This window comes from Hemiscyllium ocellatum, chromosome 3, assembly GCF_020745735.1.
Source record: "Hemiscyllium ocellatum isolate sHemOce1 chromosome 3, sHemOce1.pat.X.cur, whole genome shotgun sequence".
Classification (NCBI taxonomy): Eukaryota; Metazoa; Chordata; class Chondrichthyes; order Orectolobiformes; family Hemiscylliidae; genus Hemiscyllium; species Hemiscyllium ocellatum.
In genome coordinates, this window is record NC_083403.1 from 79,314,946 (window position 1) to 79,333,271 (window position 18,326).

Sequence of the window (18,326 nt, forward strand, 5' to 3'; positions counted from 1 at the left end):
GCAGTCTTTTCTAGATTAGATCCGGCAACACAATCGATTTTAGCCAGTGGAGTTCACCCTCAGTGGCATGGTGATAGGGGAACAAGAGACCATGACCTCACTCCAGGAGCCCCTTCCCTTCGAGGAGACAAGGTGCTGTGAGGAGGCACCCAGACAGAGGAGGAATCGTACATGTGTTTCCCTGAACTGTTCTATTGGAATAGTCCAAAGGTGACAGGTCTCTTTCACCTCTAACTACAAATACCCGGAGGTCACCAGACCCACCACTTAGAATGCTCGCTCTGCCTCAGCTACAGTCCCCCGACTGAGCTTTGATATCGTGGAAAGACATAAATGCTCAGGAACCATGTAAGTGCGATGGGTGACACTTCATTGTAATTGCATTCTTACATTAGGAATTACATATCACCACATATATTTAATCAACTGTCGTTTCAGCTATAGGATCAGATGAAGTGACTACCATGTAACACATCAGCAGCCTGAAGGATTATGTATTTTTATTCAGTGTTCTGGAGTGGTTTTGTAAACTGAACTTGGTCTCTTTAAAGCAGAGAAGATTGCAAGGAGATTTGTTATAGTGAAATTTCTACTGGAGATTTTATTTGCTCTGACAATGTCGCACCCAAACACACTGAAAAGGGATCATGACAATATGGCTGAGATTGAACCTTGCAAAATTTGCTGAGATGACAGAATACTGTGCTGTACATCTGTATGATTCTAATACTGTTTGAGACACTCTAATCACTACCAAAAATGATTTCCTTTCACTGTGAAAATTCCTTTTAATTATTTCTGGTCATTTAATTTTCACCCAAATGGTGATTCAAATTCTTAAGTAAGGAGAAATTGTTTCAGTGGCAGATGCTTCAACAACCAGAGGATGTAGGTTTTTCTGCACATTTTTCTTTAGTTAAAGTTAATGCCATACGTGATGGGAATATGTTGAGCAGTATGAATTATATCGATGTGAAGAGGTATTTGGCAATTCTGTTTAATCACAAATCAGGAGATTCCTCCTCTGTGTAACACTTTCTGTATGTATTCAACATCAATATTCAGTAACTAAGGTTTAGTGTTCCTTTCTGCATTGTTTGGAGCCTAGAAGCAGAAATAATGAAAGTTGTTTTGAATGAGTTGCAGCTTTTATTATGTTTTATTGTCTTATTTTTGTAATTTTCAAGGTCTTTAGGGTTGGATTTATAACATTGTTGGATTTCATAAAGTTCCTCTTTCCTATATTTTTTAGATGTACTATTGGTACCTTCTGAAGGTGTTGCAATTTGAGAATGATGACATTTTAAATTATTTTGATAGCAGAAAGGACATCAAAGAATACTGATTTATCATAGAGCTGTTTATTGCTCCTTTTAGTTATCAAGCCAAACATCAAGTGATGGTGTGTTTTCAATTTACTGCCACACTATACTATGAGTCATCCAGCAGTTAGTTGTTTTTCCCATTTCTCTATGTGGCTTGGAAATGAAAAATATGGCCAGGCCAGACATAAAGGTGCTGGGTATGCCTTGCATCTATTAATAGGCTTATTTATAAGATAGAAATGCACATGTCTGTGGCAACTGTTAGAAAGTGTATTTGCACTTTGTCACTAACCAAAAAATATAGATCAAGAGCTAAAAGGAAGTCTGCCTGCTTGTTCTAGTGAAATTCTTAATGTTACTTAGTGTTTGATTTATTGTTGAAAGTTCTTTGCACATTATAGTTTTTATTTTGTTTTACTAACAGGAAAATTCACTTGCTGCTTTACCAAACATTTTAGACTGTGTGCTTGCTGATGTTCGAATTCCTTCTACCGTAAACCAAAATTCATACATTAGTGAAGATCAGGACATAACTTATGGATTCCTTTATCCACCCAGTAAGTGTAGCATTGATTCATGTCCAAACTTTTTGAATACCTCAGATTTTGGTTAGAGCTATCAGAGGGTCATTACAACTTGCTCAATCTGTTATTTCACACCTGAAATGAGATATCCTGTAAATAAGAAGAGTTGCTGTTACTCCATCATAGCTGAAGCATGCGATGGATTGCTGCTGTTTACCTCTGTTGCTGTAATTTTTCTGTTGAGTTTAAGATTTGTTACTATGTTGTTCAGTCACAGAATTGAGCTGTTCCTGAAAAAGTTTTGCAACATGATAAAAGCATTACATCTTATTGCAGTTTCAAATTAAAGCTGTCAGGATATGTTGACCTTTCTTCCCTGCCTTGGCTACAATGCCCATTTTCATGCAGTTTGACAGCAACAAACAGGAGAAATGGAAATGGGGGTAGTTTTCCAAAGATTCCCACTAATTCTGGCCCATCATATCTATGTAGGGGTGGCTGACTCTGATATTTGATCTCTACTATCTATATAAAAAAAACATCATTGGCCCTGCCAGTCCTTTCTGCCTGCCAGTAAAATTAATCTAAACCATTTTGAGGCCCAAACCAGAAATGCACATTCACAAAGAAAACTAATCTTTGCAATTATAGCTTTAATTGAAATAGTAATGTGACACCTTGTGTTTCAGACATTGTGAATGTTACTGTCAGTCAGTCAGTATTGTGTCATCAGAGGAACACAGGAGCATTAGTACAGGATAAGGCCATTCAGCCCATCAAGCCTACCTCCCTATTTAATATAATTATGGTTGATTGAACACTTCCATGCCCTTCACCAATGCTATCCTTCTAACCCTGTACACTGGTAACCAGAAATCTTTCAATCTGAACTTTGAAATAAACTCAAAGACAGAGCTTCCACAGGCCAATGGAGTAGAAAATTCCAAAGATTCACCACCCTCTGAGTAAAACAATTGTCCTAATCATGGACCAAAGTGGAAATCCCTTATTTTTAAATTGTGCTCACTCTTTCGAGACTCCCCAAGCAGGGGAAACATCTAACCTGTATTTAGCCTGTCTATTCATAAGTGTGGGAACAGAAGTAAGCTATTCAGCCCATCCTGTCTACTCTCCCATTCAGTGAGATCATGGCCGATCTGATACTCTTCAACTCCACTCTCCTGTCTTTTCCCTATTATCCTTGATTCCATTACTAATTTAAAAACTGTCTATCTCAGCCTTGAATATAATTAACAACACAACAAATACAGCCCTCTGTGGTAAAGGAGTCTGCAACTTGACCAACCTGAGTGAAGAAATCTTTCTTAATGTCTGTATTAAATACATGAGCCCTTTTTCTGAAATAATGCATTTTGTTCATAGACTCTCCCACAAGAGAAAAAAACCCTTCCTGCATATACTGTATCAAGTCCTGTAAGAACCTTCTATCCAAAAGGTCATCTCTAATTCTTTGAAATTCCAATGAAAACAGGCTCATTGTTCTCAACCTTTCCTCATAAGACAATCCCTCCATACCTGGATCAGTCTAGAGAACCCTCTCATTAGACTACCTCTAATGCCAGTATTTCTTCCCTTAGATAAGGCATTCAAAAACCGTTCAGTGTTACAGTTATGGACTGCTGAGTGCCATGTACAGTTTTAACAAAGTCTCCCTAGTTTTATTTTCCATTACTTTAACTTAAAAGCCAACTTTTCATTTGCCTTCCCTATTAACTGCTGAACTTAGAACTCTTCGTGAGGACTTCCCAATCCCTCTGTTCTGTAGCTTTTTGTAGTGTTTCTCCATTTAAATAGTTTTCAGGTCCTCAATCCTTTCTGCTAACACCTTACATTTCCCACATTCTATTCCATCTGCCAAGTTTGTGCTCACTCATTTAACCCATTCACATAGCTCGACAGAGTCTTTGTATCATCCACACCACTTGTGTGACACCTAATTGTGTGTCATCTGTAAACGTAGCGATAGTACGTTTATTTCCTTATCCAGATTGTTGATATATTATTGTAAATAATTGTGTCCCTAACATTGGACGCTGTGACACATCATTACATCGAGGTTGCCAGCCTGAATAAGCCCCCCTCCCCTCTAAGACTCGCTGTCTTCTATTAGTTAGCCAATCCCCTCTCCATGCAATATGCCACCTCTAACATCATGAGCTTTGTTTTATTAAATAGCCAATATGCGGCACCATACCAAGTGCCTTTTGCAAAACTCAAATATATTACTTCTACTACTTCCCCTTTATCTGCTTTCCTTTTATCTTTTCTGCTCATTACCTCCTCAAAGAATTTTCTTAGATTTGTCAGACATGATTTCCCCTTCATGAAGCAATGTCTGCTTGATCATATTATGCATTTCTGAATGCTTTGCTATTAAGTACTTTATAATAATGGATGTTAAGCTCATTGGCCTATAGTTACCTATTTTGTGTCTCCTACCCTTTCTAATTAAGTTTCTGGCAGTTTTCCAATCTTCTGGGAATTATTCAAAATCCAAAGATTGGTTGGAAGGTTACAACCAATGCATTCACTATCTTACACTTACTTCATTTACTATCATAGAATGCATCTCATCAGGATCAGGGGATTTAAAGATCTTTAGCCCCATTAATTCCTCTAGTGACATGACTGTATTTATGTCCTGACCTTTTGCCCATTGAATAGTTAGTAATTTTGGGATGCTATTACTGTCTTCAACAGTGAAGACTACTCTACCATTTCCTTGTTCCCCATTATTATTATTTTGCCAGCCTCATTCTCTCTGAGCGATATGGTCACTTTGGCTTCTCCTCTCTTTTATTTATTTAAAGAAGGTCTTGCTGTCCATCTTGAATTAACTTCAGTTTACCCTTCCAGTTTGTTTTGTTCCTCTTTTTATTTGATTTTGTTTGGTTGCCTTCTGCAGGGTTTCACAAATTTCCCAAATGTCTGGCTTACTAGTAATTTTTCCGTGTTTTTTTTCTATCTAATGCTTTCCCTGATTAAGCATGGTTGACTTATCCCCTTCCTAAAATCATTCTTCCTCAATAGAATATGTCATAGGAATCATTCTAGAATTTGGAGAATTTTAAAAGATAATCACTAATGTATTATTGCCACCTCTACCAACATTCTGGAGCGTAGCCTGTCGAGTCCTGGGATTTATCAACTTTCAGCGCCAATAATTTCTCCAACACAGCTATCTTACTACTGCTAATTTCCTTCAACAATTGATCCTCTGTTGCCATTTGAATCTGTAGCTCTGGGAAATTTCTGGTATCTCCCTCAATGACAATAGATAGCAAGTAATCATTTCGCTTCTCTCCCGTTTCTCTAGTCCTTATTAAAAAATTCTCTTGACTATTCCTATTATGTACTATATATGGTTAAACCAAAAGTTTCCTTTTTATGTGCAAACAGAAGCTCTGACAGACCATTTTCATGTCTTTTGTGAGATTGCATCCGTATTCTATTCTTCCTTTCCTTATCAGTTTCTTATATGGTGTAAATCTCCCAATTCTCAGAATTATTACTATTTCTGACAACCGTATTGGCCCTTCTTTTATGCAATCCTGAATTGCCTTTCTTAGCCATTGTTGAGTGACCTCTCTTGAGCTTTTGCTTCAGGAAGGAATGTATAGTTGCTGTAAGTCATTAGTAACTCTGTAAAGACTATCCATTGCCAAGGTAAAATTATGCCTTTCAATGCGTTTTCCCAATCCACCTCAACAAGTTACTGCCACTTGTCTCCATAATTTGCCATATTCAAATTTAAAACCCTTGCTTCAGATTGAACTACCTCTATCTCAACTGTAATGTAAAATTTTCTCATACTATGGTTGCTTATCCCCAGAAGTTCTTTAAGAACAAAATTATTAATTTGCCCTCCTTATTTAACACTAGATCTGAAATAGCATGTCATATATTTGCTTCCTCAACATACTGCTCTAGAAAACTATCCCTTGCACATTCGTCCTTCACAGCTTTAAATCTGCAATAGGCCATAAGATATAGCAGCAGAATTAGGCCATTCAGTCTATCAACTCTGCTCTGCCATTTGATCATGGATGATATTTTTCTCAATCCTATTCTCCTGCTTTCTCCCCATCAGCCTTGATCCTCTTAATCATCAAGAATCTATCTATTTCTGTCTTAAAGACACTAAATGAATTGGCCTCCACAACCTTCTGTGGCAATGAATTTCACAGATTCACCACCCTCTAACTGAAGAAATTCCTCCTCATCTCAATTCTAAATGGTCATCCCTTCAGTCTGAGGCTGTATTCAGTTAGCTTACTCAGTCTATGTGCAGAATGCCATGACTTGGAGGTGCAGGTAGATTGGGATGGATAAAGTTAAAAATCTCGCAACACCAGGTTATAGTCCAGCAGGTTTATTTGGAAGCATTAGCTTTTGGAGAGCTGCTCTTTCATCAGGTGTTTGTGGGAACAACACTCAAAGCTAGTGGTTCCAAATAAACAAGTTGGACAAAAACTGGTGTGTGATTTTTTACTATATGCAGATTGAGATCTCCCATGATAACTGTATAGCTAATGTTACATCTCTCATCTCCTAATTAATACCATGCCAAACATTACCACTACTATTTGGTAGGCTATGAATATCTTAATTCAGTTTCTGCTGTCCCTTTGCTGTTTCTTAATTTCACCCAAACAGATTCCGTACAGTTCTTCCAATCTGAGACTTTTCCTCACTAATGTACTGGTCCTGTCCTTTATTATCAGTGCAACTCTGCCTCCCTTTCTACCTGACATATCCTCTTAAACTTTGAATGCCCTTGAGTATTCCTTCCCACCCCTGGTCACCACGCAGCTATGGTTTCTATAACAGCATTTCGATCATACCCATAGATGTCTCTTTGTATCTTCAGATTATTTACCTTGTGAGTACATTCAGGCCTGCATTTAAAGGATCAGCTTTGCTAATTTTGTTTTTTTTTTGACTTACTGCTATCAATTTTACTACCTTTAATTTGGGTTACTCCTCAGATTCCCATGCCCTGACAAGCTGATTTAAACACATCCCAACAACAATAGAAAATCACCCTGCAAGGATATCAGTCCCAGTTGGTGCTGGTTTTGTCATTGAATGAAGTAAAATCATCCAGGCAAATGTGTTTTTATTTGCACCAAGCTTCATTTTTTTTAACATTAAAATGTGTCTGCTTTTTACCTAGACTTGAAATCTGGACAGTATCAGTTTGAAGCTGTATTTACTAGCAACCTTGTCCCTATGTACAAAGCCTTTCAAAGTAAGTAAAGAATACTTCATATTACTTGACTCAAGTAATTGTCATAATGGACTAACTGTTTACACATTTTGTTTCTGAAGTAACTGATTTTTTTTTGTGATCATTTGACAATTCTGTTGTGGCTCAATTTGAATTTAAATTGAATGTGTCGATTGCTTGTATTGAATCATTACTTAATCACTTGGCAGCACAGTGCCTCAGTGGTTAGCACTGCTGCCTCACAGCACCAAGGACCTGGGTTTGATTCCTGCCTTTGGCAATTGTCTGTGAGGAGTTCTGCCTGCATCTGCATGGGTTTCTGCAGGGTGGTCTGGTTTCCTCCCACAATCCAAAGATGTGCAGGTTGGGTGAGTTGGCCATCTAAATTGCCCATAGTGTTAGGTGTATTAGCCAAGAGTAAATGTAGGGGAATGGATCTGGGTGGGTTACTCTCCGGAGTGTTGGTGTGGACTTGTTGGGCTGAAAGGCCTGTTTCCACACTGTAGGGAATCTAATCTTCTCACTGTTTGTGAGAAGTAGCTTAACCTATGAGGATAGTAATGAGCTAATAGAATGGAGCTTATAGTTTAAGAAGTTTTTTATGATTTATAGAACATTTTCTCTCTCTCTCTCTCTCTCTCTCTCTCTCTCTCTCTCTCTCTGCTATTATGACTCATTTGAACATATGATTAAAAGCAATTTATCACTGTTTAAACTTTCTCAGAATATCACATGATGATGATGATATACTCCTGTTAATGTATAACTGTACATTAATAGAACCGTTCTGAGAGTCATACCAGATTCAAATGTTAACTCTGTTTCTCTTTCCGCAGATGCTGCCAGACCTGCTGAGTTTTTTGGTATTCTCAGTGTTTGTTTCAAATATGCCCTGTTAGGTTTTTAACTACAATATTACCAGGGAACTACCTGTAGGCTATTCATCCATATCACCAAAGCGAAATACTAATTGTACCTTTAGGAATTATAGATATGCTCAGAAGTGTAGTTTGGGGAGGTGATGGCATAGTGGTATAATTGCAGAACCAATAATTCAGAGAACCAGATAATGTGCTGCGGAACTGGGTTCAAATTTCACCACGGCTAATAATGGAATTTGTATTTAATAAAAATCTTTAATTAGAAGTCTAATGTTGGTCATAATGCATCTGGTTCACTTTTCAGGAAGGGAAACTGAAGTATTTGCCTGGTTTGACCCTTGTGTGACTCTAGACCTACAGCATTGTGTTTTACTCTTAACTGTCCTCTGAAATGCCCTAGCAGTCCACTCAATGTGTAAACTATCAAAAAAAATGAAAATGGACCTTCTGGACAAAGAGCCAAATTCCAGAGTTGAGGTGAGAGTGACAGCCCTTGACGTCAATTTCAATTTGATGGAATGTGGCATTAAGGAGCCCTAGCAAAACTGGAGTCATTGGGAATTTGGGGAGGGAGGGGCATATTCTGTGCTGGTTGATGTCATACCTGGCGATATGAAGATGGTTGTGGTTGTTGGATGTCAGTCATCTCAGCTCTAGGATATCTCTGCTGGAGTTACTCAGTGAAGGGTCTTCGGCCCAAACCTTTTCAACTGCTTCATCAATGACCTTCTCTCCATTATAAGATCAGAAGTTGGGATGTGTGGTCATCAGTGAACAATGTTCAACACCATTTGCAATTCCTCAGATCCTGGAGCAGCCCATGTGCAAATACAGCAAGTGCCATGTAAAGACCATTGCCAACAGAGAATCTAATCATTACACTCTGACAGTCACTGGCATTATCATCATTAAATCTCCTGTGGGTTACTATTGATCAGAAACTGAACTGGACTAGCCATACACATACAGTGGCTGCCAGAGCAAGTCAGAGGTTAGGTATTCAGCAGTGATTCGCATCCTGTCTCCTCAAAGGCTGGCCACCATCTACAAGGTACAAATCAGGAGTGTGACAGAATATCCCTACTTGCAAAGATGATTGCAACTCTTTTAATAAATGACACCATCCAGGACAAAACAGCCTGCTTCTTTGACACCACATCCACAAACATCTCTTTCCAGCACCAACACACAGTAGCAACAGTGTGTAGCAACTATAAGATGCACTGCAGGAATTCATCAAGGCTTCTTGGACAGCACCTTTTGACTCAACAACAACTACCATCTGGAAGAATTAAAGCAGCAGATACATCAAAATACCATCACCTGCAAGATGCCCTCCAAACCACTCATTATCCTGACTTGGAAATGTATCTTCAGCCTTTGTGTGGCTTGGCTAAAATCTGGAACTGCCTCCCTGTCAGCATTTAGGTCTACCTACATGAAATGGGCTGCAGTATCTCAGGAAACAGCTCATCACCACCTTCTCAAGGGCAACTAGAATAGGAAAGAAATAGCCCAGCCAGCAAAAGCCACATCCCATGAATGTAGGAATAAAAATTTTTAATAATTTGAGATTTGGAAGAGTATCGACAATAATAAATGAGCATACAAGCTTCCTACTGGCTATTAGACCCAAACCAACTGAAGTTCAAATCATGCTGTCTCATTATCTTTCAATTGTCTCATTATCTGAAAAATGTGATTGGAATTATATACCCATTTGTGGATTATGTTGAAGTCAAGACATTTTTCTTTTCTTTGATACTTGCATCTGCATTGAATCATGTGGGAACCTGAGTACTTTCTGTCTATTCTTTTCATGTATTAAGTTGTCTTGTCTAGTAGAAACCTAATGACTAGCTAGTGGAAAAGTGGAGTACTTTGAGGTTTTTGTTGTTTATTTTACATTTAGCATTATGCTGCAGGATAAAAGATATCAAAGTCATTTCTTGTTTCTTTGACAGAGATATGGAATTATTTTCATAATGTTTTGCTGTTGAAGTATACTGAGCAGAGAAATGGCATCAATGTGATCAGTGGACCTGTGTTTGATCGAAATTATGATGGGCGGTTTGATACTCCTGACATAATCCAAGCGTAAGTAATACGCATTACTTTTCAGTGATGCTGTGTTTCACAAATACCCTATGTCTTTATAGAAAAGGCTGAGAGTTGACAGTTATGTTAGAACTTAATCCAAAGCAGACACTAATAAACTTGTTGTCATGCACTAAACTTTATATTTCCCCTTGTGGCAGTGTTGCTGAAGCATGAATATTTTAAAAATACGTTTGTTATATTGAGTAAAATGAATCATAGAACTTCACAGCATAGAACAAAATCGTTTGGTCCACTAAGCTCTCTGATGGCTCTTCAGAAGAGCACTCTCAAATCTCACTATCGTGTCTATGTCCTTATCCCTGCACTTTACTCATCCTCCAGTACCTAAATAGCTTCTACACTTATTTAGGGTGACCATTCCAATAAATTTGATTGAGAACATTTTTCCTTGTATTCCCTCTGAATATTTTGCAAGAGATTTTACATTTTTGAACTCTGGTTATTGACTCATATTTCATTTGGAATAGTTTGCCACTATTTATTCAATTAAAACATATCATAATCCTGTAAATCTCTGTTCTAAGGAGAATAATACTGCCTTTTTCAATGTATTCCTCACCAATCATTCCAGCCATTACCCTGACTATCCTCCTCTGCACCCTTTGTAATGCCTTTACATCTCTCCTCTGGAGTGGTGCCTATAATTGTGCATAAGATTCCAGCTGAGCCTTGTCACTGATTTATAAAATTCTAGCTATTTTTGTATTTTTCTTTTCTATGCTTCTATTTATAAATCCAAGTAAACTATTTTAAACCCAGTTGATAAACCTGTCTTGCCATCTTTTTACGGATTTGTGAATGTGGATGTCAAGGTGTCTGTGCAGCATTACTCAGTTCATGCTCTTTCCATATTAATGCTCACAAAGTATAGGGAGAGGCTGGACAGGCTGAGGCTGTTTTCCCTGGAGCATCGGAGGCTGAGGGGTGACCTTACAGAGATTTACAAAATTATGAGGGGCATGGATAGAGTAAATAGACAAAGTCTTTTCCCTGGGGTTGGGGAATCCAGAACTAGAGGGCATTGGTTTAGGGTGAGAGGGGAAAGATATAAAAGAGACCTAAGGGGCAACTTTTTCACATAGAGAGTTGTACGTGTATGGAATGAGCTGCCAGAGGAAGTGGTGGAGGCTGGTACAATTGCAACATTTAAGATGCATTTTGATGGGTATATGAATAGGAAGGATTTGGAGGGATATGGGCCAGGTGCTGGCAGGTGGGAATACATTGGGTTGGGATATCTGGTCGGCATGGCCGGGTTGGACCGAAGGGTCTGTTTCCATGCTGTACATCTCTATGACTCTATCTGACTTGATTTTGAATTTCATCCATCATGCTTCTGTCCATTTCTCCAAACTCTCTGTCATTCTGACATCCAAAGCCTAGAGAAGGGAGTTACTCAAGGTGAAAATCACCCAAAATCCATGTACTTGAGGGTCTTGAGCTCATAATACTGAAGACAGTCAGTGACAAATGAAGAATCCATATGGGAGAGGATCATGTGTACAGGCAGACAGGCATTGAGTCGTGGTGAGGGCCGTTCATGGTTGACAGTTGCCAGTAGATGATGGTGTCATGTATTCCGCAGTGGGGGGGGGTCGCCTGTTGAAGCACCCAGATAAGTGGAGTGGCTTGCAGATTGTGGTTGACAGTTGGAAGGGGTCAGTGTAACTAACAAGGCTGAGAGCCATAGGGTTGAGGGGACACAATGACTACAAGGTGATGGTTGGATGGGCAGCTGAAAAACCAATAGGAATCAAATTGAATTAAATTCAGTCAGCCCACACATTAATGAACTGTGAGCAAATTGTTGTCAGTCCATCAGGTCTCAGGATTGGGTTGGGTTGAACACATTTCTGTCCTTCAGCATCTCTGGCTAGTGTTGATGTTAAGGAAAGGATTAGATTACTTACAGTGTGGAAACAGGCCCTTCAGCCCAACAAGTCCACACCAACCCACCGAAGCCCAACCCACCCATACTCCTACATTTACCCCTTCACCTAACACTACGGGCAATTTAGCATGGCCAATTCACCTAACCTGCACATCTTTGGACTGTGGGAGGAAATTGGAGCACCCGCAGGAAACCCATGCAGACACGGGGAGAATGTGCAAACTCCACACAGTCTGTCGCCTGAGGCGGGAATTGAACCCGGGTCTCTGGCGCTGTGAGGCAGCAGTGCTAACCATTGTGCCACCGTGCTACCCATTAGTGAGGGCCCGAGTGCCTGACCCCTAACTTCATCATTCATCCTCAACAGAGCTAGAGCACCTCTACGTCAAAGCCCGTGTGTCTTCAGCACCATAGAGTTATATAGCATGGAAACAGACCCCTTAGCCCAACTCATCCATGTTGACCAAGGTTCTTAAACTGACCTAGTCCCATTTGCCTGCATTTGGCCCATATCCCTCTAAACCTTCCTATCCATGTACCTGTCTAAATGTCTTATAAATGTTATAATTGTACTCTCACCTCTCCCACTTCCTCTGGCAGCTCATTTCATATACGCACCACCATCTGTGTGGAAAAAAGTTGCCCCACAGGTTCCTTTTAAGTCTTTCCTGTCTCACTTTAAACCTGTGCACTCCAGTTTTGGACTCCCATACCCTGGAGAGAAGACCTTGGCTAATCACCTATCTATGCACCTCATAAGGTCACCCCTCAGCCTCATATGCTCCAGGGAACAAGTCCCAGCCTGTCCAGCCTCTTCTTATTGCTCAAACTCTCCAGTCTGGGTAACACCTTTGCAATTTTTTTTTGCACTCTTTCCAATTTAATACCATCACGTGGACTAAGAGTCCTAAAAACAGGAGATGCAACAGGGCCCTGGCACTGGTGACATCTACAATTATCCTCCAGTCTCTCCATCCTATTGGAAAATATTTATTATAAGCTAACATTGGAATGGTACTTGCTATCCTAAGTACCATTTATATTAATAAATGGTTCAATTTATATTAATTGAACAGTCATGGAACCAAATCTGACCCTTCAGGGGCTCCATTCCAAACCATCTCTAAGGCTGAAAAACCACTAGCTTCTGCTTCCTGTCACTGATTCAGTTCAATACATATTCCGGTACTATCTCCTTTTGTTTTATTAAAACCAACATTAAAGAGTCAAGTATGCAAAATGAAGACCTTTCGATTGGTTAACACATTGGAAAAATGGGTTTCAATCTCTTAAGCTAACTCCGTGAAGGCCCCTTAAGATATTGACACCAGTAGATGATCCTAAACTTCTATCAAAACGAAGAAAGAAGAGCTTGACACATTTTTTAAAATTTACTTTTTGACTGACTTAAGTTCATGGTTGTATTACACACCTTGCTCAATAACTTTAATGCTCTAGAATATTCTTTACTTGTCTTATCTAGAACATATATTATCTTTTTTGTTTAATGAGATTCTCCTTAATATTCTATCTAAACTCCAATGTTTAATTTTCATCATGAATTTTCTCAGAACATAACTCCTTTCCACTTGGGATCATTCTTAAATATTTCTTTACAGTCACCTCACTGCACCTCTGTTTGTTTTAAGCTAGGATGATCAGAGCTTATACTCCATACTCAAAGTGTGGTCAAACCAGCTCATTATAAAGACACAGGATAACCTCTCTCCTTCTGGACCTTCCCCATCAATAACATTAATTATGCAATGGAAAATAATAGTAAAAATATTTGATTGCCCACAGATTTATGCTGGGTCTTCATTTATCTTTGTTGCATAAATATTGTGACATAGGAACAAGCGTAGTGATATACAAGTTTGCTGAATACACCAAATTACAGGAATAACAAGATGTAAGAAAAATTGGAACTAATTATAGGACGCCATAAGGTAAAAACAATGACTGCAGATGCTGGAAACCAGATTCTGGATTAGTGGTGCTGGAAGAGCACAGCAGTTCAGGCAGCATCCAAGGAGCATTAAAATCGACGTTTCGGGCAAAAGCCCTTCATCAGGAATAAAGGCAGAGAGCCTGAAGGGTGGAGAGATAAGCTAGAGGGTGGTGGGGGTGGAGAGAAAGTAGCAAAGTGCAGTGGGAGAGGGACTCCCTGAGTTGATTTTAACCCTACTACGAATCCTCTTGCAAGAATGCCTGCCTTGAAGAAGTTTTCCTCCTCTCTCTACAAGAATGTCGATTTTCCTGCTCCTCGGATGCTGCCTGAACTGCTGTGCTCTTCCAGCACCACTAATCCAGAATAGAAAGCCATAAGTCAGTATCTTTGTGACTACTGCATATTTTTTGCAAACAAATGTGAAATAACAAATTTTGTAGAATAAAGAAAAATGAATAGTGTCCCTCCTTTGAGTATGCATGTAAGAGTGGAGACCAAAGAAATGTAGGCATGCAGATTATAAATCATAAAAAGTGATCAGACTGATCATGTAGTAAATCAATAAAGTACTTTTTTGTTCAAATGAATCATTTTGTTTTTGAAGGAAAGTTAACAATATGGAAATCCCTATTCCAACTCACTACTACATTATCCTTACCAATTGCAAGGACACCTTGAGAACCCCTCTAACGTGTAATACCTCACTGGATGTATTGGCTTTCATTCTGCCTCACAGACCTGACAACAGTGAGAGCTGTGCAGTAAGTAAACCTGAAGTACTGATTGTGTTGTGACATCTCTAGTACAGATTAAGTAACTAATCTTGGCAGCTTGATAAAGTGTTTTTAAAAGTCTTTTTAGAAAATGTGTCTTATGCCTTTTAATAAACTTTGAATATTTTTAAAACTATACGGAACTAATTGTTATGAAGAAATAAATGTAACAAACTACCTGTCCGGTATTTGAAGCATTGGTCCTTGGTTGGCTCTAAAGCCCATTAAGTTTATATTTCAAGGAATTTTGGAAGCCTTTGATTTAGATACTTATAAAACAGAAAGCTGTCAATGATCGAGTCCTGTACTCTTTGGCAGGATGGCAAAGAGGAATCCCAGTGGGTTGAGAAGCGAATCTGGGCTCACAGAGCACGAGTGAGGGATGTGGAGCTGATCACAGGGCTTGACTTTTATCAGGACAGAAAGCAGCCAGTCAATGAGATTTTACAACTGAAGACGCATCTGCCGTCAGATAAAGTCTAAATGTAACTTGTTTATTTTTAAAAGGCTTGTGAAATATACCACGACATTTTTACATTCTTAATGTATTTATTTTGTGTATGCATATTTGTAATTATGAAATTCAGCACTTTGGATGTGCTTTAAAAGAAGTTCTAGTAATATCCAAGAGTATCAGGGCACACAATGTAATTAAAGTGCAGTACAATGAAAGCTCATTAATTTCATTGGGAATTTTACCTACTTTGTTTTCAACTTTAGATTATTTTAGAAGCACAATTTCTGGCAAAAATTTGATTGAAAAAAGATTAAGGAGAATTGCATTGGAGGTTACCATCCATGTCTCATTTCATGTATTCGTTACCATTTGGCTTTAGGATTTAATAAATTGTAGAGTCTGACCTGCATAAACCAACAACTCTTGTCACACCTGAAAGACCTTGGCACATGACATGAAACTGAATGTACTGCTTTACTTAACTACATAATATAATCAATATAATAAATTGCACCATCCCTGATCACCATAACAATATATTTGGTAGAACAAGAATCACACAGTATTACATGACTTACTACCAGTAACAAAATGCAACTCTGCAGGTTGTAATAATGCTTGTCATAATAAGTAGTTTCTAAATTAAATCTCTAGCTTGGGCTTTGTAAATGAAGTTTCAGGTAGTAACAAGTTAAATAATGTTCAACCGTTGAATCAGTTGTACTGATTCAGGTTTTGTTAGTTTGTCTTTTACTATCTTCCTGCTTAATGATCATCTTAATATCCTTTGTTCTGTACCCTTCCAAATAATCCTTTTTCAAAATTTTCTAAGTAAGTTTTTCCAATATCACTTCTAAAACTGTCTCAAATTAGTTATATGACATTCAACAATTAATTACCGGTAATTGAATATGATTAGACCATTAATGGAAATAAGTGCTGTCTTCAATTATTTGAAAGGAGGCAATTCAATTAGAACTGTATCAAATTAATTATTTTAATAGCATGACTTTAATAACCAATTTTATTTCATTTAAAGAATTTTACAGCACTAGGTTATTGCTCATAAAGCAAGATGATAAATTCCTTTTGAGCTAGTCCAAGTTTTTTTAAATGCCTACACTAATATTTTTACTGATTCCAAGTTCAAAGAAGATAATTCCCAGTATTTTTTTAATGGTCAGGAACTTCCTCACCTCAACTTCAGTTTAGATTTATTGAATGGGTTTTCTTCTGAACTTCCAGCAGGACGGGGAAAGTTTGAATCCATAGGAACAAACCACTTGGGAGCAGGGATGGGCAATTTGACCCTTTCAGCCTGCTCCACCATTCAGTAGTTGAGATAATCGTGGCTGATCTAGTTGTAGTCTGGGCTCCAGTTTTATGATTGCACTTCATTACCCATGATTTTCTTGTCAATCCAAAATCTATTGAATTCAGCCTTGAATAGCTCCAAAGACCAAGCCTTCCACGTACTAGGGATCCCTGAAAAAGAGAAAATAAATCCTCATGTCCCTGTCCTAAAATCGAGAGCCCTTATTCTTAAATCATTCCCTGCTTTTTGTCTTCCCACAAAGGGAAACATCCTCCCGGAATCCACTTGGTCCCATCTCCCCAAGTTCTTATCTGTTTTCCATTATTCGTTGATACAACATAAACCCTCTAGTTACCACTTTAGGAAAAGAAAATGGTTTATGCTGATCATTCTTTATAGTATTGTCTGTACTATAGTATTGATTGGATTAATGTAACAGGGTCACCCTTGCAATGAAACCTGTAATTTGCCTAATATTTGGCAGTGTACATTTATTATGATTTTGTTCCTCAATTAATAATAATTATAATAACAGAACTGATGTTTTGTGTCTTTTTTGTGTACTTGTCATTGCAGAGTCATTATTACTTGTAAGTATATTAACTTATATTGTCATGGATTTTATCCTACGCACATTTGGAGTGCAGTTTAACCTACCAATACAGTATGACTTATATTCTTTAAACAGAACAGACTGTGTATACAGTCTTTTAAACTATTGAGCAGTTCAAATTACAAGCCAAACTGACAGAACCTCAGAAATTTATAATGCAGAAGGAGCACATTTGGCCTATTGTCCCTGCGTTCACTCTTCAGACAGGAATCATTAGCTAATGCCAATCTCTGGCATTTTCTCCATACAGTCAATTTTTCTATAACATAGTGGTTGTGTTCATGTGCAATCCTGCGTTATAGAAAGATTGCTGTTTAGAAACAGCAATTAAAGTGTTGGCAATGTAATTGCATTGCAGCCAACACAATTTTAAAAATTCACATTGTAGAAAGAGTTCCCAATTCGTCAATGCGGTTGATGAAATGCATTACAACAGAATGACTTGCACTAAATATAATAATTATCTAAGTGTCTTGCAGTTTTTTACACATCAATTTAAATCTCAACTCCAGAACATCTCTGCATGAGTTCCTCAGGATCGTTTCCCAGGACCAACTATTTTCAGCTGCTTCATCACTGACTCTTTCTCCATCATAAGGTCAGAAGTGGAAATGTTCCCCAATGACTACACAATGTTTGGCACCACTTGTGACCCATTGGATACTGAAGCAGTCCATGTCAAAGCGTAGCAAGACCTGGACAACATTCAAGCTTGAGCTGAAAAGTGGGAAGTGACATTTGGTACACATGCAATAACCATCTCAACTAAAAGGCAATCTAACCATTTCCCCTTGATGTTCAATGGCATTGCCATCACTGAATCCTCTACTATCAACAACCAGGGGGTTACCGTTGACTATAAACTGAACCAGAATATCCGTATGAATACAGTAGCTACAAGGGTAAGGCAGAAGCCAGGAATACTGCTGTGAATAACCCATCTCCTGACTCCCCAAGGTCTTTGCAACATCTTAGAAGGCACAAGTCAGGAATGTGACAGAATACTTCCCACTTGCCTGAATGGGTGCATCTCCAACAACATTCAAAACCTGACACCATCAAGGGCAAAACAGCTTGCTTGATTGGCACCAAATCCATTCCCTCCACCACTGATGCTCAGTAGCAGCAGTGTGTACTCTCTACAAAAAAGCTGCAGAAATTCACCAGAGCTGTTTAGACTACACCTTCCAAAGCAATGACCACTTCTATCTCGAAGGTCCAGGG

General features: G+C 38.5%; 1 protein-coding gene across 1 annotated transcript in view; it reads left to right on the top strand.

Moving 5' to 3' along the window:
* LOC132833011 (ectonucleotide pyrophosphatase/phosphodiesterase family member 3-like) overlaps positions 1–16,990 on the top strand; it is a 130,167-nt gene extending 113,177 nt beyond the window's left edge. The window contains exons 19-23 of the mRNA XM_060851274.1: positions 1,750–1,882; positions 7,047–7,121; positions 9,946–10,078; positions 14,549–14,705; positions 15,036–16,990. Of these exons, the coding sequence (XP_060707257.1) occupies positions 1,750–1,882; positions 7,047–7,121; positions 9,946–10,078; positions 14,549–14,705; positions 15,036–15,200 (663 nt within the window). The 3' untranslated portion in view covers positions 15,201–16,990. The remainder of the gene's footprint in view (positions 1–1,749; positions 1,883–7,046; positions 7,122–9,945; positions 10,079–14,548; positions 14,706–15,035) is intronic.
* The last annotated feature ends 1,336 nt before the right edge of the window (positions 16,991–18,326 follow it).